At 40.0% G+C, this 24,582-nt stretch overlaps 1 protein-coding gene across 1 annotated transcript in view; it reads left to right on the top strand.

The window, feature by feature from the left end:
* The first annotated feature begins 1,848 nt into the window (after positions 1-1,848).
* The window catches only part of Lztfl1 (leucine zipper transcription factor like 1), a 29,588-nt gene continuing 6,854 nt past the window's right edge, over positions 1,849-24,582 (top strand). Inside the window, exons 1-7 of the mRNA XM_057767256.1 lie at positions 1,849-1,930; positions 5,705-5,829; positions 8,687-8,881; positions 10,385-10,445; positions 20,916-20,987; positions 22,343-22,408; positions 22,496-22,573. Of these exons, the coding sequence (XP_057623239.1) occupies positions 1,928-1,930; positions 5,705-5,829; positions 8,687-8,881; positions 10,385-10,445; positions 20,916-20,987; positions 22,343-22,408; positions 22,496-22,573 (600 nt within the window). The 5' untranslated portion in view covers positions 1,849-1,927. The remainder of the gene's footprint in view (positions 1,931-5,704; positions 5,830-8,686; positions 8,882-10,384; positions 10,446-20,915; positions 20,988-22,342; positions 22,409-22,495; positions 22,574-24,582) is intronic.

Below are 24,582 nucleotides of genomic sequence, written 5' to 3'. Positions count from 1 at the left end.
CCTGTTTCTGGCACAGCTTGCTCATGACACCCCCCTAATCAGAAGGCAGAGCTCTAACTCTGGGACAGGCAGGGGTGGCAGTGAGGGTGGACAAGAAAACCCTGTTATCTGTACTAGGATGACACTTAAAACCGTTGGCAGTGATTACATGGTTATATTCCAGATTTGCCTCCCCTAACTAATCATGGCGTGTGGCTTTTCTGAACATATTTTCTCATCTGAAAATAGTTTCCTTTTAACTCTTATCAGTTTAACTTATTTCTGTTTTGATGTCCTGACCACTTAAATAAGTATGTTTTCATTATTGTACCTTTTCCTAAAGATATTCTTTCTTTAAAAATTAACTTTATTCTAAAGTATTTATCTGTTAGCACTTTGTTCTAACAACAAAAGTTTTAAGTTCATTTAAGAAATTATTAGCCAGGCCGGTGGATCTGTGTGAGTTCCAGGTCAGCCTGGTCTACAAAGTGAGTTCCAGAACAGCCAGAGTTGTTACACAGAGAAACCCTGCCTCGAAAAAACAAAAACAAAATTAAATTATATGTGTGAGTGTGTTCGTGCTCATGTATGTGTGTATGTGGAAAGGAGCACAGGTATGGCTTAGTGTTCATGTGAAGGTCAGAGGACAAAAGTCCTGAGTTGGCTTCTCTTCTTCTACCATGTGGATCCAGCCAGTCTGTAGATTCTCAGTCTTTGAACCAAGTCTCTAAAATCCTTCTGCATCAAAAATACCCAATTGTGATTCACTTTAAACTGTAGTATTGTGCTGTGATAGACAACCCCAAAATACACCACCAAAATTAATGCTGAATATTTGTTCCCTCCTACTTTAAGTCTCCCAGTCTCAAAAGACTGGCAGCTCTGCCCTATGTTGGCTTACCCAAGTGCCATCCACCCACTACCCTCTAACTCCCATTCCCCCACCTCTCATCCCCCCCACCCCCGAGACAGGATTTCTCTGCAGCTTTGGAGCCTGTCATGGAACCCACGTGCCGCCTTTTAAGATACGGTGTTGTGTGTTCAATGAATGGAGTACCCAGTATTTGTGATACTCTCTTCCTATATCTGCCTTTCATAGGACAGTGTTCTGTTTTTTGTTCGTTATTGTTGTTTTGTTTTGTTTTAAAAGATAAGGACTCATTACTAATCCTGGATGGCTTTGAACTCACAGATCACAGAGATTCTTCTGCCCCTGCTTTAAAGGATTAAAGGCAAGCGCCACCACATCGGTTGGGACAACAGCCAAATTTGCAGATTCTAATGACTCAAGCTCGACTTCATAAATGAAAATTTCCGCCGGGGGCATCAGGACCTTATCCCACAATCTTCAGGCGAATTTAGTTTCTGTCTCTGTCTAATAAACTGCTGTATGTAACCTATGTGTTTGCACATTTTTTAAAAGTAAAGTTTAATTAGTCACTTCTGTTAGCATTATAAAATAATGCTTCTGCCAGCATTATAATATGATGCAGATGGAGGAAGGGCGCGCATCACTGCCAGCACTGGCTTGTCAGCCCGATGCAGTCACGCAGAGGTCCATGTCACCGTGCCTGTTCGAAAGGTCTGGAATCACTCTAAATCCCGGCGCCAAAGCCCAATTAGCCGACCCCAAATTCCAGAGGGAGTAATCAGTCACACTGGAATTTCACGCGACCCGCCCCTCTGTCACCATTGGCAATGGCAGGCACCGCCCCAAGCTAGCGTGGCAGGAAAAGGCGGGACTTCCGGATCTCGAAGCCAATGTCCATGCGGGAGTCAGCCAGTTACGCAGCCCTTTCTATCACGTGATATTAAGGGCCAATGACAGTGCGCAGCCGAGGACTCACGTGCCTCCGTTTCCATTGACAACCCGCGGCTTCTAAACAACCTACTCTCCTCAGGTCCCAGGCGCCGGCCTCCCAGTTTCCTGTGTGATCCCGCCACCGCCATGGTGAGTATGCGCTCCGGAGAGGCCCTGCTAGGGATGGGACCACGAGCGGGGCCGAGCTGGCCGGGCCTCGGTGGAGAAGGGAGGCTGGGATCACCTCGGCCAAGCCGCGGTGAGATCATGCTTGGCTTTCGCCGGCCTGGTCCCCTCATCCTCAGCCGAGCAGGCGCACATCTGCCCTTGGGAACCGTTTACGGGCTGGTGCCAACTTTCCTTGCGAGCTTGGTTGAGTCTAACTTTCTGCAGCCCCTTATTTTACAGCGGATTCAATATGGGTGGTATTTCCTTTGTTTGGACTTGTGAAGACCGTTAGGCTAGAATGTAGCTCCGTAGGAGAGTTCGGCTTACCGCACCAGTTCATTCAACAGCTTGCCAGTTTAAGTGGTTGTCTGTGGATAAAAGCACGAAAATGAAGTTGAAGGGGGAGTGACGTTATTGAGAGTACTGCTCAAATGGACTGCCGGCATAGCCCAGCAGTCAGGATTCCTAGTAAGCCCTCACTTTGTGTACACCTGAACAAGACAAATCAGTCCTTAACCTTCCCGAGCTTAGAACTAGTCCTGCTTTTCTAGATTTCAACAACGAGAAAATAATGCTACTGGTGCCAGGGGAAAAAGTGCTTGAAAGAGACCCCTGTACAGCGGAGGTTCCCTCTCGGACCCGGGTTAGGCACAAACCACACCCAAACCTGTTTTCACAGAGAGATCATTTATTAAGTGGGGGAAAAAAGTCAAAGTGGCTGCTTTCTGATTCAGGCAGAAAAGGGGAGCTCTGTGTTAGAATGGGCTAGGATGCGGCGGTATATTTTGACTTGGCATGCTAATTAGGTGAAGGGCTTTTGATTGAACTTTTTTTAACATTTTTAAAATTTATTTATTATGAATGCTGGGCTCTGCCTGCATGAATGTCTGTACGCCAGAAGAGGCCACCAGATCTCATCATAGATGGTGGTGAGCCATGTGGTTGCTGGGAACCCAGGACCTCTGGAAGAGCATTTGGTGCTCTTAACCTCTGAGCCATCTCTCTAGTACCCGATTGCTGGACCTTAATAGTTTGGTACTTGTACCTTGACAGTCAGCCTCACGAGGGGAAAGTGGTGGCTAGCTTTAAGAATGCAAGACAGAGGGAGTGGGAAGAAGAGCAAGGCCTGCCAGAGCCATGCTTGCCACACTGAGCTGACCAGGGTCCCTTCAGTACTTGTTTGTGTTCTTACTCTTTTCTGTCAGTTTGACAACTAACACTTGGCAATTGGGCGTAGATGATTCATTAGTAAATTGAAAGTTATACAAGGGTTGGTAAAATTGCTCATAAAATAATGCACATAAAATAAAAACTTTTGGGCAGTAGGTCCACTCTCCTGTTTGGCTGCTAGCCAAAGCTTTCTTTTAACTTCCAGACAATGATGGGGCAGCATTCTGGAGGCAGAGAAAAGCAGATCTCTGTGAGTTTGAGGCCAGCCTGGCTTACAGAGAAAATTCCAGGACAGCCAGTGCTACACAAAGAAACCCTCTCAAAAAAAAAAATCCTTTAAAGATTTCATAATGCATACAATGTATTTAAAATCATATTTCCTCCTCCCAGATTGATCTTGTACTTCCTGTTGTTTTTTAAACCTACTTTGTATATGCTGCCCATACAGTTATGGTGTGAGACCATCCACTAGAGCATGACCAACCTGCCATGGGCCATACACCTAGAAGGAACTGACTTTCCACCCTCCATATGTCATGATCAACCTGCCATGGGCCATACTCTTAGAAGGAACTGACTTTCCACCCTCCATATGTCATTGACTGTCCATAACTCCTCGGGAGTGAGTCCCATAGATCCCTCCTGCCTCCATGGTAGGCTGTTGGTTGGCCTGACTGTGCAGGCAACCACAGATGTGAGTTCCTAGCACAGCAATCCTGTCATGCCTAGAAGACACTTTTGATCTGATCCTATGGATCCATCTCTTAGTCCTTTGCTTCCTCTTCAGAGATAGTTTCTATGCCTTGGGAGAGGGGTGTGGTGGAGCTAGCCTAGCTGTGGTAAGCCTACTTATCTCTGCACTCTGACCACCGTCATCATTGCACAAAGAACCTTCTCTGATCAGCTCTGAGAGCTGCATTTACCTATGCAGCATCTTGATTTGGTTATTTTAAGACAGCATCTGGCTTATTACAAAGACCAGTGGCTATTTTCAAACCAAATATACTTTTTTAAGGCTGTATTTGGAAAGGTGAAGTTTCTGTGATAGAAATCTGAAAATCAGTGTACTAAAGAATGCAGATGTTTAAATTCCCTCTCACATGACAGTCTTTTCTGTGGTGGAATATTGCTTTAACTATGCAAAGATGTGCTGCATTTGTTTCACCTTGCCTGCCTAAGGCACCTGATTGGCTTAATAAAAAGCCAGTAGCTAGGCAGTAGAGGGATAGGAGGAGGAATCTAGGCTTGAGAGGAGAGAAGAGAAAGAGGGAGAAAAGGAGGGTGAAAGAGGGGTAGCCACCTGAGGGCAGGCAGGCAGACAGACAGACAGACAGACAGACAGACATGGAAGAAAGCTGGAAAGTAGGACACACAGAATGAAAGAAAGGTAAAAAGTCCCGAGACAAAACATAGAAAGAGAAACATGCTAAATTAGGTTATAAGAGCTAATGGGACAACCATAAGATAAGGCCAAGTATTCATAACTAATATGAAGTCACCTGTCATGATTTGGGAGCTGGTTAGTGATCCAAAAGAAAGCCCACAGTGCTGCTTCATGAGGCCAGGCTTGAGGCCTTATCTTTCTGGTCTTCCGGCCCTGGGTCATAAAAGTGGCTAGCATGGCTCATCCTAGCCACCCCTTCAGTCAGCTTTCGGAGAAATTGGAAATGACAAAGGTTTAAGGTATGCCCGATATCTTCAGTCTGACAGTGATCCACAGTCAAGCACTGGGCTAAGCTCCTGGAATTTAGCTGAAGAGAGGGAGGAAGGATCATATGGGGGGGGGGGGGTCAAGATCATGATGGGGAAACCTACAGACAGCTGACCTGAGCTAGTGGGAGCTCACAGACTGGACTGACAGCTGGGGAACCTGAACTAGGCCCTCTGAATGTAGGTAACAGTTATGTGGCTTGATCTGTTGGGGGTGGCAGGCTGGCATTAGGACCAGGACTTACCTCTGGTGCATGAACTGGCTTTTGAAGCCTGTTCCCTATGGTGGAATGCCTTGCCCAGCCTTGGAACAGGGGGGAGGGACTTGGTCCTACCTCAATTTGATATGCCAGACTTTGTTGACTCCCCAAGGGAGGTCTTACCCCTCCGAGGAGTGGAAGGGGAGTGGGATGGGGGTGGGAAAAGGAGAGGGAGGGGGGACGGGGATTGGTATGAAAAATGAAAAAATATTAAAGAAAAATACCCATATCTCTTTGCATTACTTCTGTTCCTGAGAAGTAGTCATGTTACTATATTTGACTTCAGGGAAGTTCTAGCAGGGTAGGTTGGGTAGGTAGGGGAAGAGAAGACGACAACCTGATACACATCTAGTACACAGTATCGTATCATCATTGGTTTTTGTTTTTACTTTTTATTTCCTATTTTTTTTGAGACCAGGTCTTTTTGTGTAGCCCTGGCTGGTCTGAAGCTTACTATGTAGATCAGATTAATCCCAAACTCAGAGATCTGTCTCTGACTCCAAAGTGCTGAGATTAAAGGTGTATGTCACCACAGCTGCCCCAACAAAGTCTTGTTTATTTTCATTTTTAGTTTTGTTATATGACCTTCAAGACTAACAAATTCTCTCTTTTTCAGGCAGAGTTGGGCCTAAATGAGCACCATCAGAATGAGGTTATTAATTACATGCGTTTCGCTCGTTCAAAGAGAGGCTTGAGACTTAAAACAGTAGATTCCTGCTTTCAAGACCTCAAGGAGAGCAGGTATCAAGAGATTTTAAGGCCTTACTTCTCAAAACTGTGGGTCATATAACCGAATGAATGTGTATTCCTAGAAAATTTGGGAGTAATAAAAGGTTTCTGAAAATGCAATCACTAAAAACTAGCTCATAATTGAATTCATCATGAATCTGAAGTGTTGTGAAAGCATTTGCCAGTGTTTTGTCACGTGATGACTTCGCTGTAGCCTGGGTTCTGGTCCACTACAGGCACAAGTGCAAGCTGCCTGGAACTCTGGCTTAGACTATTGTATGCTCTGAATTACAGTGATTTTACTGTACATATAAATATTCTGCTCTTACGGAAACATAATGTTTTTTAATTATAACAAAGATAGTATTTTCTTATCATCATTCCTCAGCATGTATCAAACACTATTTCTGGAGTCTGTTGTGTTAGAATCTTTGATTTTAAGAATTGTTATTTGAGTTGTTGAGTTTCATTTTAAAAAAAGAAAGTGAATTTTGGTTTGGGATAAAGATAGAATTTCCAACCGTTTTTGAAATGGCCGTAAATATATTTTTGTTATTTGGTACTATGTATTTTTGCAGAGCAGTTTTCTCAACATTGATGGTTGTAAAATCAAATTATCAATCAACTCTGAAAAAATGTTGAAGGTATGCTATGTCCTTTATTATCAAATACTCAAATAAGCACATAAATACTATAAAAATAAACACATTCATTTCATTATATGAAAAATTACTTTCAGCTTTAGTAAATGGCAAATTTTATGTATACCAAAGAATTGTTTTAAGAAAAAAAAAATCTTTTTTCAGCTTTTCAAGACAGGGTTTCTCAGTATAACAGCCCTGGCTGTCTTGGAACTCACTTTGTAGATCAGGCCGTCCTCAAACTCAGAGTTCTGCCTTGGTCTCCCCAAGTGCTGGGATTAAAGGCATGTGCCACCACACCTGGTTTGTTTTAAGAAAACACTTTATGATTTTTAATTAGTAAATCTGTGTACTTACTTTATATACCTGGTCATGTGAAAATTTCTCAAAAAAGGAAAGGGTCCTGAGTGGATAAATTTAAACTCTGATTAGGAAATCAGAGAAAACGTGGGTCCTTTGTGGGGTTGCTAGTACAGAAACCACAGCAATGATTGAGAGAAACTCCACTATGTTCCATGGATTTGGGAAATTAAATAGTTGTGGGGTAACAGTAATAGTATCTCGTCAGACATGTACATGGTAATCGTTGTATACTGGAAAGTTTCAGGTAAACACTGTGAAGGACATATGTATCAAATCTTTCATAACTTTAATTTCCTAAGTGATTTCTTAAAAGAGCAAAGCCATATAACATGGCAGTTATGAACCTGTGCTGTTCATTTAGAAGAATTAGGAGAGGAAAAAATAGCATGAAACACTTACTTGATAGTACCGATTGTTAGTTGATTTGAAGCAAAAGTTGGTAAGTTTGCTGGCCCAACAATAAAAAGTAAATGTTTAATGTCAAGTCCGACGTAAGGAGAAAAGGCCTCCGGGTTGGCTGTAGCTACTGTGGGAGTCATCAGTCTTGGACCAGTTTCTGTTCAACTAATTAACCTAATCTGGCGATTTGGTTTATTAGTCCCAGTGAATGAAAACAATATAACTGGCAAAAATATGGTATCGTCTATTAAAGAATATAAAAAACACTAATATTTTAATAAAGACTATGAAATTAAAGTATTATGTTCTTTAAAATGGCTGTATTCTTCTGGTTAAATGATAATAGATAATTATACATTGAATACTACTTAGTGAAATATAGTGCTTTGTTTATTATCAATTTGAGCATAGTTACACTAAGACTAAGTGTAACTGACCCTTGCATTATTTTGTGTGTTTGGAAGAAAGGAAAAGGACAAAGGTGAGTTAAATGTCTGAGGGGAGAAACTGGAGGAACAAAGGTGGGAGTGGCAAAAATTAGGTTACTGTTACTGTCATTGGGAGTAGGAGTGTGCATGGGTGTGCTAAGGACTCCAACTGTTGGTCATGTTGCTGTAATTGTGGGGCGTGGTCACCCACAGTGGACCCACAGGCAAGTCTCTTCCACCCCCTAAGGTCTGTACAGTTAGGGGATTGAAGATGATGGCTCATTCCCTGAAATTCCTTTCCAACCCAAGTATCTCCAACGAAAGTAGATTTTAATGCTGCTGTTGATGGAGACATTAATTTTTGTGGTGTCATAGTAGTACTTTAAGATGTTAGATTTTATTTCATTTTTCGTTCCTAAACTGCTAAGAAATTTTAATATACAACTTTGGTTTATGTCTCATAGGCATTTACTAACATTTAAGTGATTCACATTATTACTAAAATGCTAGAGAACTGACAGAAAATGGAAAAGCTATGTGTTCTAGGTGACTTTTTAAAAAGATTTGTTTATTTATTATGGATACAGTGTTCTGCCCGCATGTGTGCCTGCAGGCCAGTGGAGTGCACTAGATCTTATTACAGATGACTGTGAGCCACCATGTGGTTGCTGGGAATTGAACTCAGGTCCTCTGGAAGAGCAGCCAGTACTCTTAAATGCTGAGCCATCTCTCCAGCTCCCCAGGTGGCTTTTTAAGTTTCTAAATGTGATAATACTAATTTAGAGGAGTATAAAGTAAAAAATAATAGTAATGAAAATAGATGAAGGTTTAGGGGGTGTTTCTCAGCATGTAGTTGTATTTTAAAGTGAATACATTTGAAGAATTATCCACAATCTAATCATTTTAGTAAATATCTCCCAGAGAGGTTTTCCTATAATCTTTTATTGTTTAAATGTCCTGATGTGGGTTTCTGATTTCAGTTGTATTTTGTAAGCTGCTCCTGTGATTAGTTAGCCATTGGAGTCTTAACTGTTTCAGACTGGTAGAGGAGACGTACACCGTGGATGAGGTCACAGAAATCCTAAGTGGACTGCAGGCTGTGGTACACAGTGAGGTGGAGTCTGAGCTCATCAATACAGCCTACACCAATGTGCTGCTCCTACGGCAGCTGTTCTCACAAGCTGAGAAATGGTACCTAAAGCTACAGACAGACATCTCTGAACTTGAAAACAGGTAAAATTTGTACCTATAGTTGAGATATAGAGACCCAAGCATGATCTTAAAAGTTAGCAAATATCTTTGCTAGTGCTTTCCTTGGGCTGAGGTGTGAGACAGTGTGGGTGGGGTGGCAGTAAAGCACAGCCATTAGATGGTCCCTAGATGGAACAGCACTCAAAGCCGTCTTAAAGAAATTCTGATTCCTTGGCCAGGCGGTGGTGGTGCACGCCTTCCCAGCACTCAGGAGGCAGAGATGAGCGAATCTCTGTGAGTTTGAGGGCAGCCTGGTCTACAAGAGGTAATTCCAGGACAGCCAGGGCTGTTACACAGAGAAACCCTGTCTCTAAAAACTGAAAAGAAAAGAAAAAGATACTCTGTTTCCACCATTCTTAGGTACTAAAAAAGCATTTGAACTACATAAAACTGCTTTTCAATCTATTTAAAGTAATGATTCCTTACAGCATCTTTGGTAGGTAGCATAATTAGTATTACAGTGGTCTTGATACACAGAAGTAAAGATTGGAGCTGTTGAAAATGTATTTTGAGTATCGTTTCCATTTATTCAGACTATAGCATTGCAAATTCGTTTCTAGATAACTGCATTTGAAATCATACCTTAGGAAAGGTAAACTATAAAAGGCTTTTTAAAAAATGTTTTACAATATTGAAAAGCTCATAAATTCAAAAACCTCTAGTAAGATCAGTGAAGTTAAAACTTGTCTTGAGAAATAGCATGCCAGTTGGGCATCGTGGTTTCATACCTTTAATTTCAACACTTGAGAGGCAGAGGCAGGCAGCCTCTGTGAGTTCAAGACTGCTAGGGCTATACAGGAAGACCCTGTCTCAAAAACAAAAAAATATATATATGACAGAGTCAAGAAGGACTCACTGCCAAGTCCTGCAAATTGTTCTCCAAACAGTCTCTCCTCAAGTGGAAAATGGTGAGCAAATGCTAAGGACAGTCCCCAAGCAAGGATGGAAACTCACTTGGCTTCCGCAACTGCCGGTGACTGGTGAGAAAATGCCGAGTGTTGATGTTCGAAGAAGACAGAAGAGTAGTCTCTGAGATAGCACATCTATCATGGTAGATCATTGGGGGCTTGTTCACACCACCAATATTTCCATGGAATATGCCAGTATTCTTGCTCAGTAGATGCTGTGGACTAATTTCATATCCAAGACAACTGTATTACAAATCAGACTCTTTCCCAGGTAACAGTTAATCTTGTGCAATGGAGAAATCATGCTGTACCTCAGAAATACAGAGAAATAGAATTGTCATTCATATATGTATTGGCACCGCTCTTTATGTATTACTACATATATCATGTACCTACCAAATACAAAGTACCAAAAGCTGCAGATGATTCAGATTTGCTTAAAGTGGTGTAAATTACCATTAGTAAATAAATATCAGTTTTATACAGTCTTATGCTTCTCTCACAAGCGTGTGATAGGCTGGTTCTTGTGAAGTCTATTGCCAATGAATATTCTCTTAAATTTGCTTTTATTCTTCAGAGAATTATTAGAACAAGTGGCTGAATTTGAAAAGGCAGAATTTACATCTTCAAATAAAAAGGTAATTTTTATAATTTCTAAATCCTTACTTAGTTTTGCTTGCATGGTTGTGTGTAAATGTGCTTGTCTGCTTTTGTGTATATGGTTGCACATGTGTACAACTGCCTATGCATATGTTTGTGCTTGCATATGGAGGCCAGATATTGATGAAGTGACTTCTTTGGTCACTTTCTACTTTTACTGAGGCAGAAAATTTTACTAAACCTAGAGATCACCAATTTATCAGCAAGTCAGCTTTCCCTAGGAATCCCTTGTCTCTGCCTACTGCTATGAGCCCAGAGATTACAGGTAGGTCACCATGCCTACCTGGTTTTTTATGGGGGTATTAAGAATCCAAACTTATGTTCTCAGGGGTCCCAGGGTAAGGGTCTCGTGCAAATCAGGGCACAGGGGATGCAGAGTATGAACAACTGCATAACAAGCTTTATTTATTATGACTATTTATACAGACTAAAAAGCATTACCACAACTCTGAAACCCCCTTTCCCACATACATGATCATGAGAAACTCTTACCTCACCTTGCAAGAAACAATATCTCAATAAATAACAGTAAGAAAAATAAAGAGAAGTACATAGAAACAAGGCAAAAATTATACAGAAGCAAAGCACTTCTTTAATTTATATCTGGTAGAGCGTGAAGAACTGAGCTCAAAGGCCACTTCCTTATCCAGGGTACAGATTCTGACAGAACGTTTGAGAAATGGGCAGAGAAAGTTTGCTTTCATCTATGCTTGGTTTGCCAAGCAACCATTTCCCAACTTCATCTCATCTGTCCCAGGAGAAGCCTGCACTCTAAGCCAATTCTGTGTCTCCACAGTTTCTTCCTTTTTTTTATTTTTATTTGAAGCTAAAAGGAGTTTCAACCTTAAGGTGTGTAAATTTTCTGCTTTTGGTCGAATACAAAACTGATACATAATCAAGAATAAAAGAGACATAAGAATGATTACAATAAGCACACCACTGGAGGTGTGGAGAATACTTTGTAAGAATCCCTTAGGATCTAATCCTGTTAATTTATCAGCAAAAATTTGTGCAATGGTAGAGGCATCTGAATTTGGAAATGATTTAGCAAAAGTAAGTCCTATATCATCATGTAAGTGATCAATGAGAGATTGAGCAGAGGCATTGCCCAAAAGATAAGCTTCAATAACCTTCCATTCGTATAAAGAATCATTATAAGCCAAATTAGTAATGCAAAAAGTGGTTGAATTCCAATCACAACGCAAGGTAATTTGTTCTTGCAAAGATAAATATTTCTTTCCCAACCATCCACAGTTTGCTTAAGTACATCAATCTCTGTCTGAAGTTGAGCATCTATTTGAGCTTGCTGTACCAGAGTTCATGAGAATCTTTATGCCATTCTTCCACAAAGTATTTTGTCTGCAAGGATGTATGTAAAGCAATACCAGCCACAGAAGCGGTAGCAAAAACAGCAATAAGGTTAAGAATTACAGCTATTACTATACCTAACATGCGCTTTGTTCTTTTAATATCTTTTTGAAAAATTCTACAACAATATGATCTAGAGGATTTTGAGCCCAAGAACAACCCAAGTTTACAGGCAGCCAAATATGCGTACACTGCCATAATATCATAAGTGATTGATTATGAGGATTAAACTTAACACAGGAATTAATACATGAATACAATTGACAATCATAACAACTAGTTCCAGTTGTAAAATTGATTCTTCCAACTAAAAATACATGTGGTAGTGGCACACAAGCAGTAACATTAGTACTTCTAAATAAGGTAAATTTATAAGTAGAAGCGGATACTGCTGTTTCAACAAATGATCCATTAAAAAGTTGAACAGGTTTTAAGGCAGCTATGATCTTCCAAATATGCATTTGAATTGCAGTAGGGACTGTGAATAATGCAATGCGATCATCACTGATCCTTCCATCTCCCCATGCCAGAAGACGGCTTCAAGTTATCGTTTCATTCACTGCCCGATTCATCCTGGTAACATTACACAAATCACAAATGCTAATATTCCATTCAGAACAAGTGTTAATAAATTGGCCATATGGGCCCCAATTAATCCATTTATTTTGAATTATTTTGCCAAATTTTCCCAAACAAGTCTTCCAAATAAATGGCTGATATTTTAAACCATAATATGTAAAATCTGGACATATAGGATATGCTAATTCGTAATTTTCAATAATATTGTCCCAGGTCTGATTAATGGACCATGCTGAACATCTTTGAAGATGAGTACGAGATCTGCCAATTTTAATACCAGGTTGTAACCAATGCTGAAATCCCATTGAAAAACAAAGACCATTTTAAAGCATATTAGCTCCCTTTTATCTACATAAGTAAAATTATATGGAGGCCTATCAAAATTATTCAGATAAGTAAGTTATTCCAAGGAGGAGAGAGGATACTGGGAGTGGTATACACTAACACATCAGTATCTCCCCGAAAGACAGACTCAGACATTGGTGGGTTAGGGACATAAGCCTAATAACTTACAGCTGATCCTTGAACAGAAGAGACAGATAGCAGAGTACGCATCTCTTTCTAAAAAGATGCTCAGCTGTAACCGGTCTTCTGGACTGCTGGACAATAATCTGACCCTGGGCTGCAAGAGATTTCACCTGACCCCATGTTGGTAAGGGTGAAGACCTATGTCGTCGAGGTCGCTTCCATAGAGATAATCGTGCTATGGCCAGTACTGCAATGTCTTCTTTGACCAGAGGGCCATCATGAGGACATCGCACTCCTGTCTTCAGTTTCTGCTCCTTTCCGAGCCCTGATCCAGCAGCCAGGGAGCCATAATTGTCGTCCATCCTGCAGAGAGACAAGACCATATCCTCTCCCTTTCACCGTTAACAATGCAGGCTGCCATTCAGCATCTATGACAATTTTGGCCCAATTTTTTTCTGTCAGTTCAGCATTCGGGGTGTTTACAAAATGTTTCTCTGCTCTAGTTAAAATATCCCCTTGGGGCAGATTCAAGAAATTTAATATGAATAACACCTGATGTAAAATGGCTCTCACATTATTCTAAAAAATCCCACATTAATTCCATACCATAATCTTCCTTTCTCCTCCTTTTTAATTTTTTTTTTACTTATTTATTTATTTTTATTCTTTTTTAATTAAAATTTCCACCTGCTCCCCATTTCCCATTTCCCTCCCCTCCTCCCAAATATTGCCCTCCCCCCACTTCCCTCCCCCTATCCCCACTCCTCTTCTCCTCCCCCCACTCCATTCCCCCTCCCTCTCGATACTGAAGAGCAGTCCAAATTCCCTGCCCTGCGGGAAGACCAAGGTCCTTCTATCTACGTCCAGAAAGGTGAGCGTCCAAACAGGCTAAGCTCCCACAAAGCCAGTTCATGTATTAGGATCGAAACCTAGTGCCATTGTCCTTGGCTTCTCATCAGTCTTCATTGACCGCCATGCTCAGAGAGTCCGGAATCAACCCATGCTTATTCAGTCCCAGACCAGCTGGCCTTGGTGGGCTCCCAATAAATCAGTTCCACTGTCACAGTGGGTGGGTGCATCCCTCGTGGTCCTGATTTTTTGCTCATGTTCTCCCTCCTTCTGCTCCTCATTTGGACCTTAAGAGCTCAGACCGTTGCTCCAAATTGAGACTCTGTCTCTACCTCGATCCATCGCCAGATGAAGGTTCTAAGGTGATATGCAAGATATTCATCAGTATAGGATAGGGTCATTTCAGGTTCCCTCTCCTTAGTTGCCCAAGGTACCAGCTGGGGACATATTCCTGGACACCTGCGAACCCCTCAAGAGTCAAGTCTCTTGCCAACCCTAAGATGGCTCCCTTAGATAGGATATATACTTCGCTGCTCCCGTATCCATCCTTCCTATATCCCAACCATCCCAATCCTCCGAGCTCCTCCCATCTTCCCCTTCTCATATTTCTCATCCCATTTCCCCTTTGCCCCATGCCACCTCACCCGCAAGTTCCCAGTTTTTGCCCTGGAATCTTGTCTACTTCCCCCTCTCCATGCGGATGACTATATGATTTTCTTTGGGTTCACTTTCTTATTTAGCTTCTATAGGATCACACATTATATGCTTAATGTCTTTTATTTTATGGCTAGAAACCGATTATGAGTGAGTACATCCCATGTTCCTCTTTTTGAGTCTGGGATACCTCACTCAGGATAGTGTTTTCTATTTCCATCCATTTGCACGCAAAATTCGAGAAGTCATTGTTTTTTACTGCTGAGTAGTACTCTAATATGTATATATTCCACACTTTCTTCATCCATTCCTCCATTGAAGGGCATCTAGGTTGTTTCCAGGTTTTGGCTATTACAAACAATGCTGCTATGAACATAGTTGAACAGATACTTTTGTCATTTGATGTGGCATCTCTTGGGTATATTCCCAATAGTGGTATTACTGGATCTTGGGGTAGGTTGATCCCAAATTTCCTGAGAAATCGCCACACTGATTTCCAAAGTGGTTGCACAAGTTTGCATTCCCACCAGCAATGAATGAGTGTGCCTCTTTCTCCACAACCTCTCCAGCAAAGGCTATCATTGGTGTTCTTGATTTTAGCCATTCTGACAGGTGTAAGATGGTATCTCAAAGTTGTTTTAATTTGCATTTCCCTTATCGCTAAGGAGGTTGAGCATGACCTTAGGTGTCTTTTGGCCATTTGAATTTCTTCTGTTGAGAATTCTCTGTTCAGATCAGTGCCCCATTTTTTTTATTGGGTTCATTAGCATTTTAAAGTTTAGTTTCTTGAGTTCTTTATATATTTTGGTGATCAGACCTTTGTCTGTTGCAGGGTTGGTGAAGATCTTCTCCCAGTCAGTGGGTTGCCTTTTTGTCTTAGTGACAGTGTCCTTTGCTTTACAGAAGCTACTCAGTTTCAGGAGGTCCCATTTATTCAATGTTGCCCTTAATGTCTGTGCTGCTGGGGATAAACGTAGGAAGTGATCTCCTGTACCCATATGTTGTAGAGTACTTCCAACTTTTTCTTCTATCAGGTTCAGTGTGTTCAGACTAATATTGAGGTCTTTAATCCATTTGGACTTGAGTTTTGTGCATGGTGATAGATATGGATCTATTTTCATTCTTCTACACGTTGACAACCAGTTCTGCCAGCACCATTTGTTGAAGATGCTCTCTTTTTTCCATTGAATACTTTTAGCTCCTTTATCAAAAATTAGGTGTTCATAAGTTTGTGGGTTAAAATCAGGGTCTTCTACTCGGTTCCATTGGTCGACTTCTCTGTTTTTATGCCAATACCAAACTGTTTTCAATACTGAGGCTCTGTAATAGAGTTTGAGGTCAGGGATGGTAATGCCTCCAGACGATCCTTTATTATATAAGATTGTTTTGGCTATCCTGGGTTTTTTGTTTCTCCATATAAAGTTGATTATTGTCCTCTCAAGATCTGTGAAGAATTTTGATGGGATTTTGATGGGGATTGCATTGAATCTATAAATTGCCCTTGGTAGAATTGCCATTTTTACTATGTTGATCCTCCCTATCCAAGAGCAAGGGAGATCCTTCCATTTTCTGGTATCCTCCTCAATTTCTTTCTTCATTGACTTAAAGTTCTTGTCAAATAGATCCTTTACTTCCTTGGTTAGAGTTACCCCAAGATATTTTATGCTATTTGTGGCTATCGTGAAGGGTGATGCTTCTCTGATTTCCATCTCTGCTTCCTTATCCTTTGTGTATAGGAGGGCAACTGATTTTTTGGAATTGATCTTGTATCCTGCAACGCTACTAAAGGTGTTTATCAGCTGAAGGAGTTCTTTGCTGGAGTTTTTGGGGTCGCTTATGTACACTATCATATCGTCTGCAAATAATGAAAGTTTAACTTCTTCCTTTCCGATTTGAATCCCTTTGATCCCCTTATGTTGTCTTATTGCTATTGCTAGAATTTCAAGCACTATATTAAAGAGGTATGGAGAGAGTGGACAACCTTGTCGTGTTCCTGATTTTAGTGGTATAGCTTTGAGTTTCTCTCCATTTAATTTGATGTTAGCTGACGGCTTGCTATAAATAGCTTTTATTATAGTTAGGAACGACCCTTGCATTCCTAATCTCTCTAAGACCTTTATCATAAAGGGATGTTGAATTTTGTCAAATGCTTTTTCAGCATCTAATGAAATGATCATATGGTTTTTTTCTTTCAGTTTATTTATATGGTGGATTACATTGATAGATTTTCGTATGTTGAACCAGCCCTGCATCTCTGGGATGAAGCCTACTTGATCATAATGGATAATTTTTCTGATGTGTTCTTGGATTCGGTTTGCCAGTATTTTATTGAGTATTTTTGCGTCGATGTTCATGAGTGAGATTGGCCTGTAGTTCTCTTTCTTGGTTGTGTCTTTGTGTGGTTTTGGTATCAGAGTAACTTCAGCTTCATAAAAGGAATTTGGCAATGACTTCTCTGTTTCAATATTGTGAAATACATTAAGGAGTATAGGTATTAGGTCTTCTTGGAAGTTCTGGTAGAATTCTGCATTGAAGCCATCTGGACCTGGGCTTTTTTTGGTGGGGAGGTTTTTTATAACAACTTCTAATTCTTCGCGACTAACAGGTCTATTTAGATTGTTCACCTGGTCCTGGTTTAACTTTGGTATATGGTACTTATCTAAAAAAGTGTCCATTTCTATAACATTTTCCAATTTTGTGGCATACAGATTTTTGTAGTAAGATCTAATGATTCTCTGAATTTCCTCTGAGTCTGTGGTTATGTCTCCCTTTTCGTTTCTGATTTTGTTAATTTGCGTATTCTCTCTCCGCCGTTTGATTAGTTTGGATAGGGGTTTATCAATCTTATTGATTTTCTCCATGAACCAGCTTTTTGTTTCATTGATTCTTTGGATTGTTTTCTGTGTTTCTATTTTGTTGATTTCAGCCCTCAATTTGATTATTTCCAGTCTTCTACTTCTCCTAGGTGAGTCTGCTTCTTTTTTTTCTAAAGCTTTCAGGTGGGCTATTAAGTCTCCAATGTGTGCTTTCTCCGTTTTCTTTAAGTGGGCACTTAATGCTATGAATTTTCCTCTTAGCACTGCTTTCATAGTGTCCCATAGGTTTGAGTATGTTGAGTCTTCGTTTTCATTGAATTCAAGAAAGACTTTAATTTCTTTCTTTATTTCTTCCTTGATCCAGGTGAGGTTCAGTAGTTGACTGTCCAGTTTCCATGAGTTCATAGGCTTTCTGGGGATAGCATTGTTGTTGAATTCTAACTTTAATCCATGGTGATCTGATAAGACACAGGTGGTTACCGATATTTTTTTGTAACTGTGTAAGTTTGCTTTGTTACCGAGTATGTGGTCTATTTTCGAGAAGGTTCCATGAGCTGCAGAGAAGAAGGTATATTCTTTCCTATTTGGGTGGAATGTTCTATAGATGTCTGTTAAGTCCATTTGATTCATTACCTCCCTTAATCCTCTTATTTCTCTGTTAGGTTTCTGTTTGATTGACCTGTCCATTGGTGAGAGAGGAGTGTTGAAATCTCCTACTATTAGTGTGTGTGGTTTGATGACTGCCTTGAGTTTTAGTAACGTTTCTTTTACATAAGTGGGTGCTTTTATATTAGGGGCATATATATTCAGGATTGAGATTTCATCCTGGTGAATTGTTCCTGTTATGAGTAAAAAATGTCCATCTCCATCTCTTTTGATTGATTTTAGTTTGAAGTCAACTTTCTTAGAAATTAGTATGGCCACACCTGCTTGTTTCTTAGGTCCGTTTGCTTGATAAACCTTTTCCCAGCCCTTTACTCTGAGTAGATGTCTGTCTTTGTGGTTGAGGTGTGTTTCTTGTAAGCAGCAGAATGTTGGATCCTGTTTTCGTATCCAATCTCTTAGCCTGTGCCTCTTTATAGGTGAGTTGAGTCCATTGATATTAAGTGATATTAATGACCAGTGGTTGTTAACTCCGGTCATTTTTCCTTTCTTTCTTTCTTTCTTTTCTTTGGTAGTAGAGTTTGTGTGTTTCCCTTCTTCAAGTTGTGCTGGTGAAGGGTCTTTAGATGTCTGAGTTATTGTGGGCATTGTTGGACTCCTTGGTTTGTGATTTTCCTTCAATTACTTTCTGAAGGGCTGGATTTGTGGCTACGTATTGTTTAAATTTGTTTTTATCCTGGAAAACTTTGTTTTCTCCATTTATAGTGAACGAAAGCTTGGCTGGGTATAGTAGTCTGGGCTTGCATCCATGGTCTCGTAGTTTCTGCAGTATATCTATCCAGGACCTTCTGGCTTTCATGGTTTCCATAGAGAAATCAGGTGTAAGTCTGATAGGTTTACCTTTATAGGTAACTTGACCTTTTTCCTTTGCAGCTCTTAATATTCTTTCTTTATTCTGTATGTTTTGTGTTTTGATTATTATATGACGAGGAGATGTTTTTTTTTGATCCAGTCGATTTGGTGTTCTGTATGCTTCTTGGACCTTCAAAGGAATATCTTTCTTAAGGTTGGGAAAGTTTTCTTCTATAATTTTATTAAATATATTTTCTGGACCATTGAGCTGTACTTCTTCTCCTTCTTCTATCCCTATTATTCTTAGGTTTGGTCTTTTTATTGTGTCCCAGATTTCCTGAATGTTTTGTGATGAGAATTTGTTGGTTATGCTGTTTTCTTTGATGAGAGTGTTTATTTTCTCTATGGTATCTTCAGTGTCTGAGATTCTTTCTTCTATCTCTTGTAATCTGTTGGTGGTACTTGTCTCTGTAGTTCCTGTTCGTTTATTCAAATTTTCCATCTCCATCCTTCCCTCGGTTTGTGTTTTCTTTATTACTTCCACTTCGTTCTTCAAGTCTTGAACCGTTTCCCTTACCTGTTTGATTACTTTTTCTTGTTTCTCTTGGTTTTCTTGGGTATCTTTGAGATATTTATTCATTTCCTCTACCTTTTTGTTTGTAATCTCTAATTGGTTGTGGCAGTTTTTCACTTCCTGTTTAAGGTCCTCTATTATTTTCATAAAATTCACTTTTGAGTCGAATTCTTCTAATTCTTCTGTATTAGGGTTTAGACTTCTCATTTCGGGATTCCTGGATCCTGGTGATGTCACGTTGCCTTTCAAGTTGTTGGGGGAATTCTTGCATTGGCGCCTGCCCATCTTTTCCTTCAATTGGAGCCAGGAGAGGCCTGATGTCTTGGACCAGTCTTTGCTGTGACTAACTCTCTAGGTGTATCTCCTCAGTGTAGGGGCAGGAACCGTTCCCTTCCAGGTGAACTCCTCAACACCAAAACATGGATGCGTGGTATTCCAATGACCCGCGTAAAGAAGGCCGAATGCAAGGGGTCGGGCGGGGTCCAGTAGAACACAGGCGACACTGCAGTACAAGCTGGAGGTGCCTGCGCTCCCTTTCGGGGGTTGCTGAGGCCTGCCCGCTGCTCTGGTTGGGTAGCCTTAGTGTAGGGGCGTTTGTGCTCTCTACCGGGACCGTCCGCCCCAGGATAGTACACACTCACCCGTTCTGATGAAACTTCTTGGCACCTACACAGGAACTCCTGGATGCCCCAATGAGCCAGGGACTAATGGAAGTAGGGCGCAGGCAGAGCAGGTCCAGCCCCTTTTTAATTTTTTGATTTGTTGTTTCAAGGTATGATGGGCTATGCTACTGGCAAAAGAACCAGGAGATATCAATAGTTATATGAAAGTATGCAAAGACATTTTATCTGAATGTAGAAAAATGCAATTATTTGCTGAAACTATGGCCACCGCTTATCATAATTTGAAAATGGGAAATAAAAATTCTAAAGATTTAAAATGCTTTGGATGTGGTGCAAACAGGTCACCTTAAAATAAAATTGTAGACAAGAGAAAAAAGTGCTTATTGGACAGAATATAAGTACTAGGTAGAATTTATAAATTATTCTTCAGCACAACAAAATGAACTATATGCTGTTATTAAAGCCCTTCAAGATTTTCCTCAAGAACTAAATATTGTAGCCTATTAGGCTTATTTTGTAGGAATTGTACAACACATATTTTTAATGCTGTACTTCATTCCACTAAGTATTCTTTGTTAACTTTGTTTAAATTATTACCACAGTTTTATTACCCATGTACGATCACATGCAAATTTTCCTGGATATCTTACATTTGGAAATGCTCAAGTGAATAAATTAGTAGCTTTTTCCTCTGCTAAAGAACAAGAACATTTACATACTAATGCTAATCATCTACATGTCCAATATAAAATCCCATTTCGACGAGCTAAACAAATTGTCAGTTTGTCGTCCTGCTTCTGCCTCTCAAGTGCTGGAATTAAAGACATGCACCATGATGCCTGGCTGGGTTTCATTTTTATTTCTGTCATTATTGAGTTTCATAGGGCACATCATAGGCACTGAACATAACAGAATGAAACCACCCAGAACCATTATATCTGTGGAGCTGAAGTCTTGGTGGATTGTTTATGGATTATATCTTCCATTTAGAAAGTGCAAATGTTTAATGATTCTTGCTTTACTCTGTGGTGATTTTAGATTGGTTTCTTCATTTTGTTACAGCCCATCATAGACATCACAAAGCCCAAACTTATTCCAATTAATGAAGGTGGAACAACAGAACTGCTAAACAAGGTAATAGTCTCATCATTTTGAGAAATGGAAGAACTGTGGTTCTGCCCCTTGCACCCCCATTTCCTGTACAGTGCTAGGGTAAGAGAAATAGTCTTGTCACAGTTTTACTGAATGAAACCCAGTGTCCAGAAGAGGGCATGCTTGCTTTGTAGAGTCTGAAGTGACCAATAGATCTTTTCTCAGTAAAGTGTAGGGCAGGGAATTTTGTTCTATATTGTTCTGGTGTGCATTTGAAATTTGTGATCCACAAAAATGTATGGTTTTTTAAAATGCTTATAGAAGTTATTAGTGTAAAAATAAATTTTTCTCAACTCCCATATTCTTGGCATTTCGCATGTCAGATTTTGTTGTACTTAAAAAAGCAATACAGTACCTGCACACTCTCAAAACTGTTATCATTTCATTGGGAAGTAGGAACTGACATTTCCAGAAGCAGAAATGAGAGACCTAAAGGGTTCTGTGGGTAGTATAGTTCTGTGTGGATGTGGGGAGATAAGAATGGGCGTTTGAATGAGACAGCCTCCAAGCTGGGTCTTAAAGATAAACACAGGTTAAGTTAAAGGGGGCTTGTTTGGCAAGGGAGCAGAATGGCTACTGGCCAGAGGCAGACAGAAGGTTGGCATGACTTAGAATAACCGAGCACAGGGTCTTCTGAGCAGTCCAGCATTATATCAGAGTAAAATGCAAAATCAGACTGGTCAGGGAGGTACATCTTATATCACAACTGTTTGGCCTCCCTCGGCTCAGAGCCATGCAGAAGCTGGAGTACTGGGCACTAAAATGATGAAGGTAGTGTGATTTTAGGGTTACGTGGCAGCAGTGTGACAAAGAACAGGCCTAAGTTGCAGAATCAGAAAGCTAGGTAAGAAAGGAGAGTGGCTGAAACAGAGGGCAGGAGAAGAGGTGTTTCTGAGGGAAAGGCAGCTGTGAGTTGTAAGCTGAACTTGATTCACAGCTGTGGGCTTGGGGCAGGCTTTACGAAAACAGGATTTTACTCCTAACCAGGGCATTTGAATTTTTGAGCCATTGTATAATTTTGATTATTTTTTAAGTGAAACAAGCAGTGATCATTCCAAGTGGTAAACATATTTTGGCTAAAATAATAAAATTTGGGGGCTGGAGAAAGGGCCCACTGGTTAAGAGCACTTGCTTCTCTTGTAGAGAACCTAGGCTCAGTTCCCACCACCCTTGTGGTAACTCAAGGCTGCACATAACTCCCTTTCTAGGGTATCTGATGCCCTCATCTGGTTTCTACTGACACACACATTGTATATACACATACATGTAAGCAAAACACTCCTGGATAAAGTAAAAATAAATCTTTAAAATAATAATATTTGAATTTACTCACAAAGGAAATTTTAAGACTTCAACAAGAGAATGAAAAATTAAAGTCAAGGCTGAAGACCATTGAAATACAGGTAACTAAGAAATCCTCCAATACTTATTGAAGAATTAACCTCGAGAGAAAAGTTGAGTGAGTGTATCCTGGTTACATTTGATTATAGGCTACAAATGCTTTGGATGAGAAGTCAAAATTGGAAAGGACACTTCAAGATTTACAGCTTGATCAAGGAAATGAACAGGTAAAACAGTTTTATCTATCTTTTCCACATCTTCTAAAAATGAAATTAGAAACTCTAGTGATAGCCACTGTTCCTCATGCTCTGTGTGTTGTCTTACATTGAGATGCCCTGGCTCAGAAACTCCATCCTTTGTTCATTCCCTGGGGATGAGTCACAGCTCACGGGACTAGCATACATTAGAGATTTTAATGACAAGCAAGATGTTTTTAAATTTATTTATTATTGTTAATTTTTCTCCTTTCCCTCCTATACCCAGTTAGAATTGAGGTCGGGGCGGGGGGGGGGGGCGTGGAATAAAGGAAGTGGAGGAAAATTTACATTTGGGTTTTATTCTGAATGTTACTTGAGTTTTCCTTGGATGAGATTACAGTGAGAGGAACTGATTGGTTCCAGGCTTCATTTATGCAGCATGCTGTGGAGAGACAGCAATATCCAGAGTGGTAGCTCTGCAAGCCTCCCTCAGAATAATAACTGAATACTGCTCCACCTGCTGGGAGTTCATTAGTATATCATTGCCTCTCCCACTGAGTGTGACATGATATTGTGATTTGATATGAGCAAGGCCATGTGGTGAATTTTCAGTGTAGAATTGTCTTTTTGTTTGTTTTGTTTTTTATGGGTTTTTTTGTTGTTTTTGTTTGTTTGTTTTTGACTGTTTCTCTGCGTAGCTCTGGTTGTCCTAGAACTTATTCTATAGACCAGGCTGGCCTCAAACTCAGAGATCCACCTACCTCTGCCTCCTTGAGTGCTGGGATTAAAGGCATGTGCCACCAACCCCTGGCATAGAATTGTCTTTTCCATGGTTATCATTGTAAATGTATGCCAGTCTTTAAATCTACCTCTGTATGTTTTTCTTTTTTTCATTCCTAACATTTTTTTTCTTCTTATGGAATGGGTATTGTGCCCAGAGCCTATATATGCTAGGCCAGCACTCCTATGCTGAGCTGTATCCCCAGCCTTCATTAGATTTTGTTAAACTTCATTCTGCAAAAAAATTCAAACATGCAAACATACAGAGAGTAGTATGATGAACCCCATGAAACCACTACTCGGCTTTACAATCATCCTCATTCCTACTTACACTTTCTTCCCTTCATCCATGTCTTTTTGAAGCGAGTCTCAGGTGTTATTTTTTCTGTAGATACTTATTGACATTATATTTCTTATATGGCTAAGGAAAAATGTGTGTGTTTCCCTAAGAAGGTGAAGATTCTTTTTTCACTTTCTATGAAGAACTGTGATAGAATTTTAATGGGGATTGCATTGAATCTGTAGATTGCTCTTGGTAGAATGGCCATTCTCACTCTATTAGTCCTATTGATCCATGACTATAGGAGCTCTTTCCATCTTCTGGTGCCTGCTTATTCAATGTTTTTATTCAGTGTCTTAAAGTATTTGTTATACAAATTAACAAGTAAAACAGTTTTATCTATCTTTTCCACATCTTCTAAAAATGAAATTAGAAACTCTAGTAATAGCCACTGTTCCTCATGCTCTGTGTGTTGTCTTACATTGAGATGCCCTGGCTCAGAAACTCCATCCTTTGTTCATTCCCTGGGGATGAGTCACAGCTCACGGGACTAGCTGGGTTAGAGTTGTCCCAAGATATTTTATTTATTTTTGAGATTGTTTGAAAGGCACTGTTTCCCTGATTTCTTTTTTGGTTGGTTATCATTTGTTCACAGGAAAGCTACTGAATTTTGTGTAAATTTTGTATCCTACTACTATGCAAAAAAAAAGTTTATTAACTATAAAATTTTCCTTGTGGAGTTATTAAGGTTTCTATATAGAGAAAAATAAAATAAATAAAATACTTGGACTTCTTCCTTACCTATTTGTATCCCCTTGTTCTCCCTTAGTTGTCTTATTGTTCTAGCTAGAACTTCAAGTTCTGTATTTGAATGGGTAATTTGAAAGAGTAGACCAGCTTTAACCATGGTGGTTAGTTAGAATACAGGGTGTTATTTCAATTTTCTTATATTTGCTAAAACCTGTTTTTTGTCTATGTG

The sequence above is a fragment of the Chionomys nivalis genome, chromosome 4 (assembly GCF_950005125.1).
Source record: "Chionomys nivalis chromosome 4, mChiNiv1.1, whole genome shotgun sequence".
In the NCBI taxonomy this organism is placed as follows: domain Eukaryota; kingdom Metazoa; phylum Chordata; class Mammalia; order Rodentia; family Cricetidae; genus Chionomys; species Chionomys nivalis.
The sequence above is the reverse complement of the archived record's forward strand: the minus strand, read 5'-3'. Positions and strand labels throughout refer to the sequence as shown.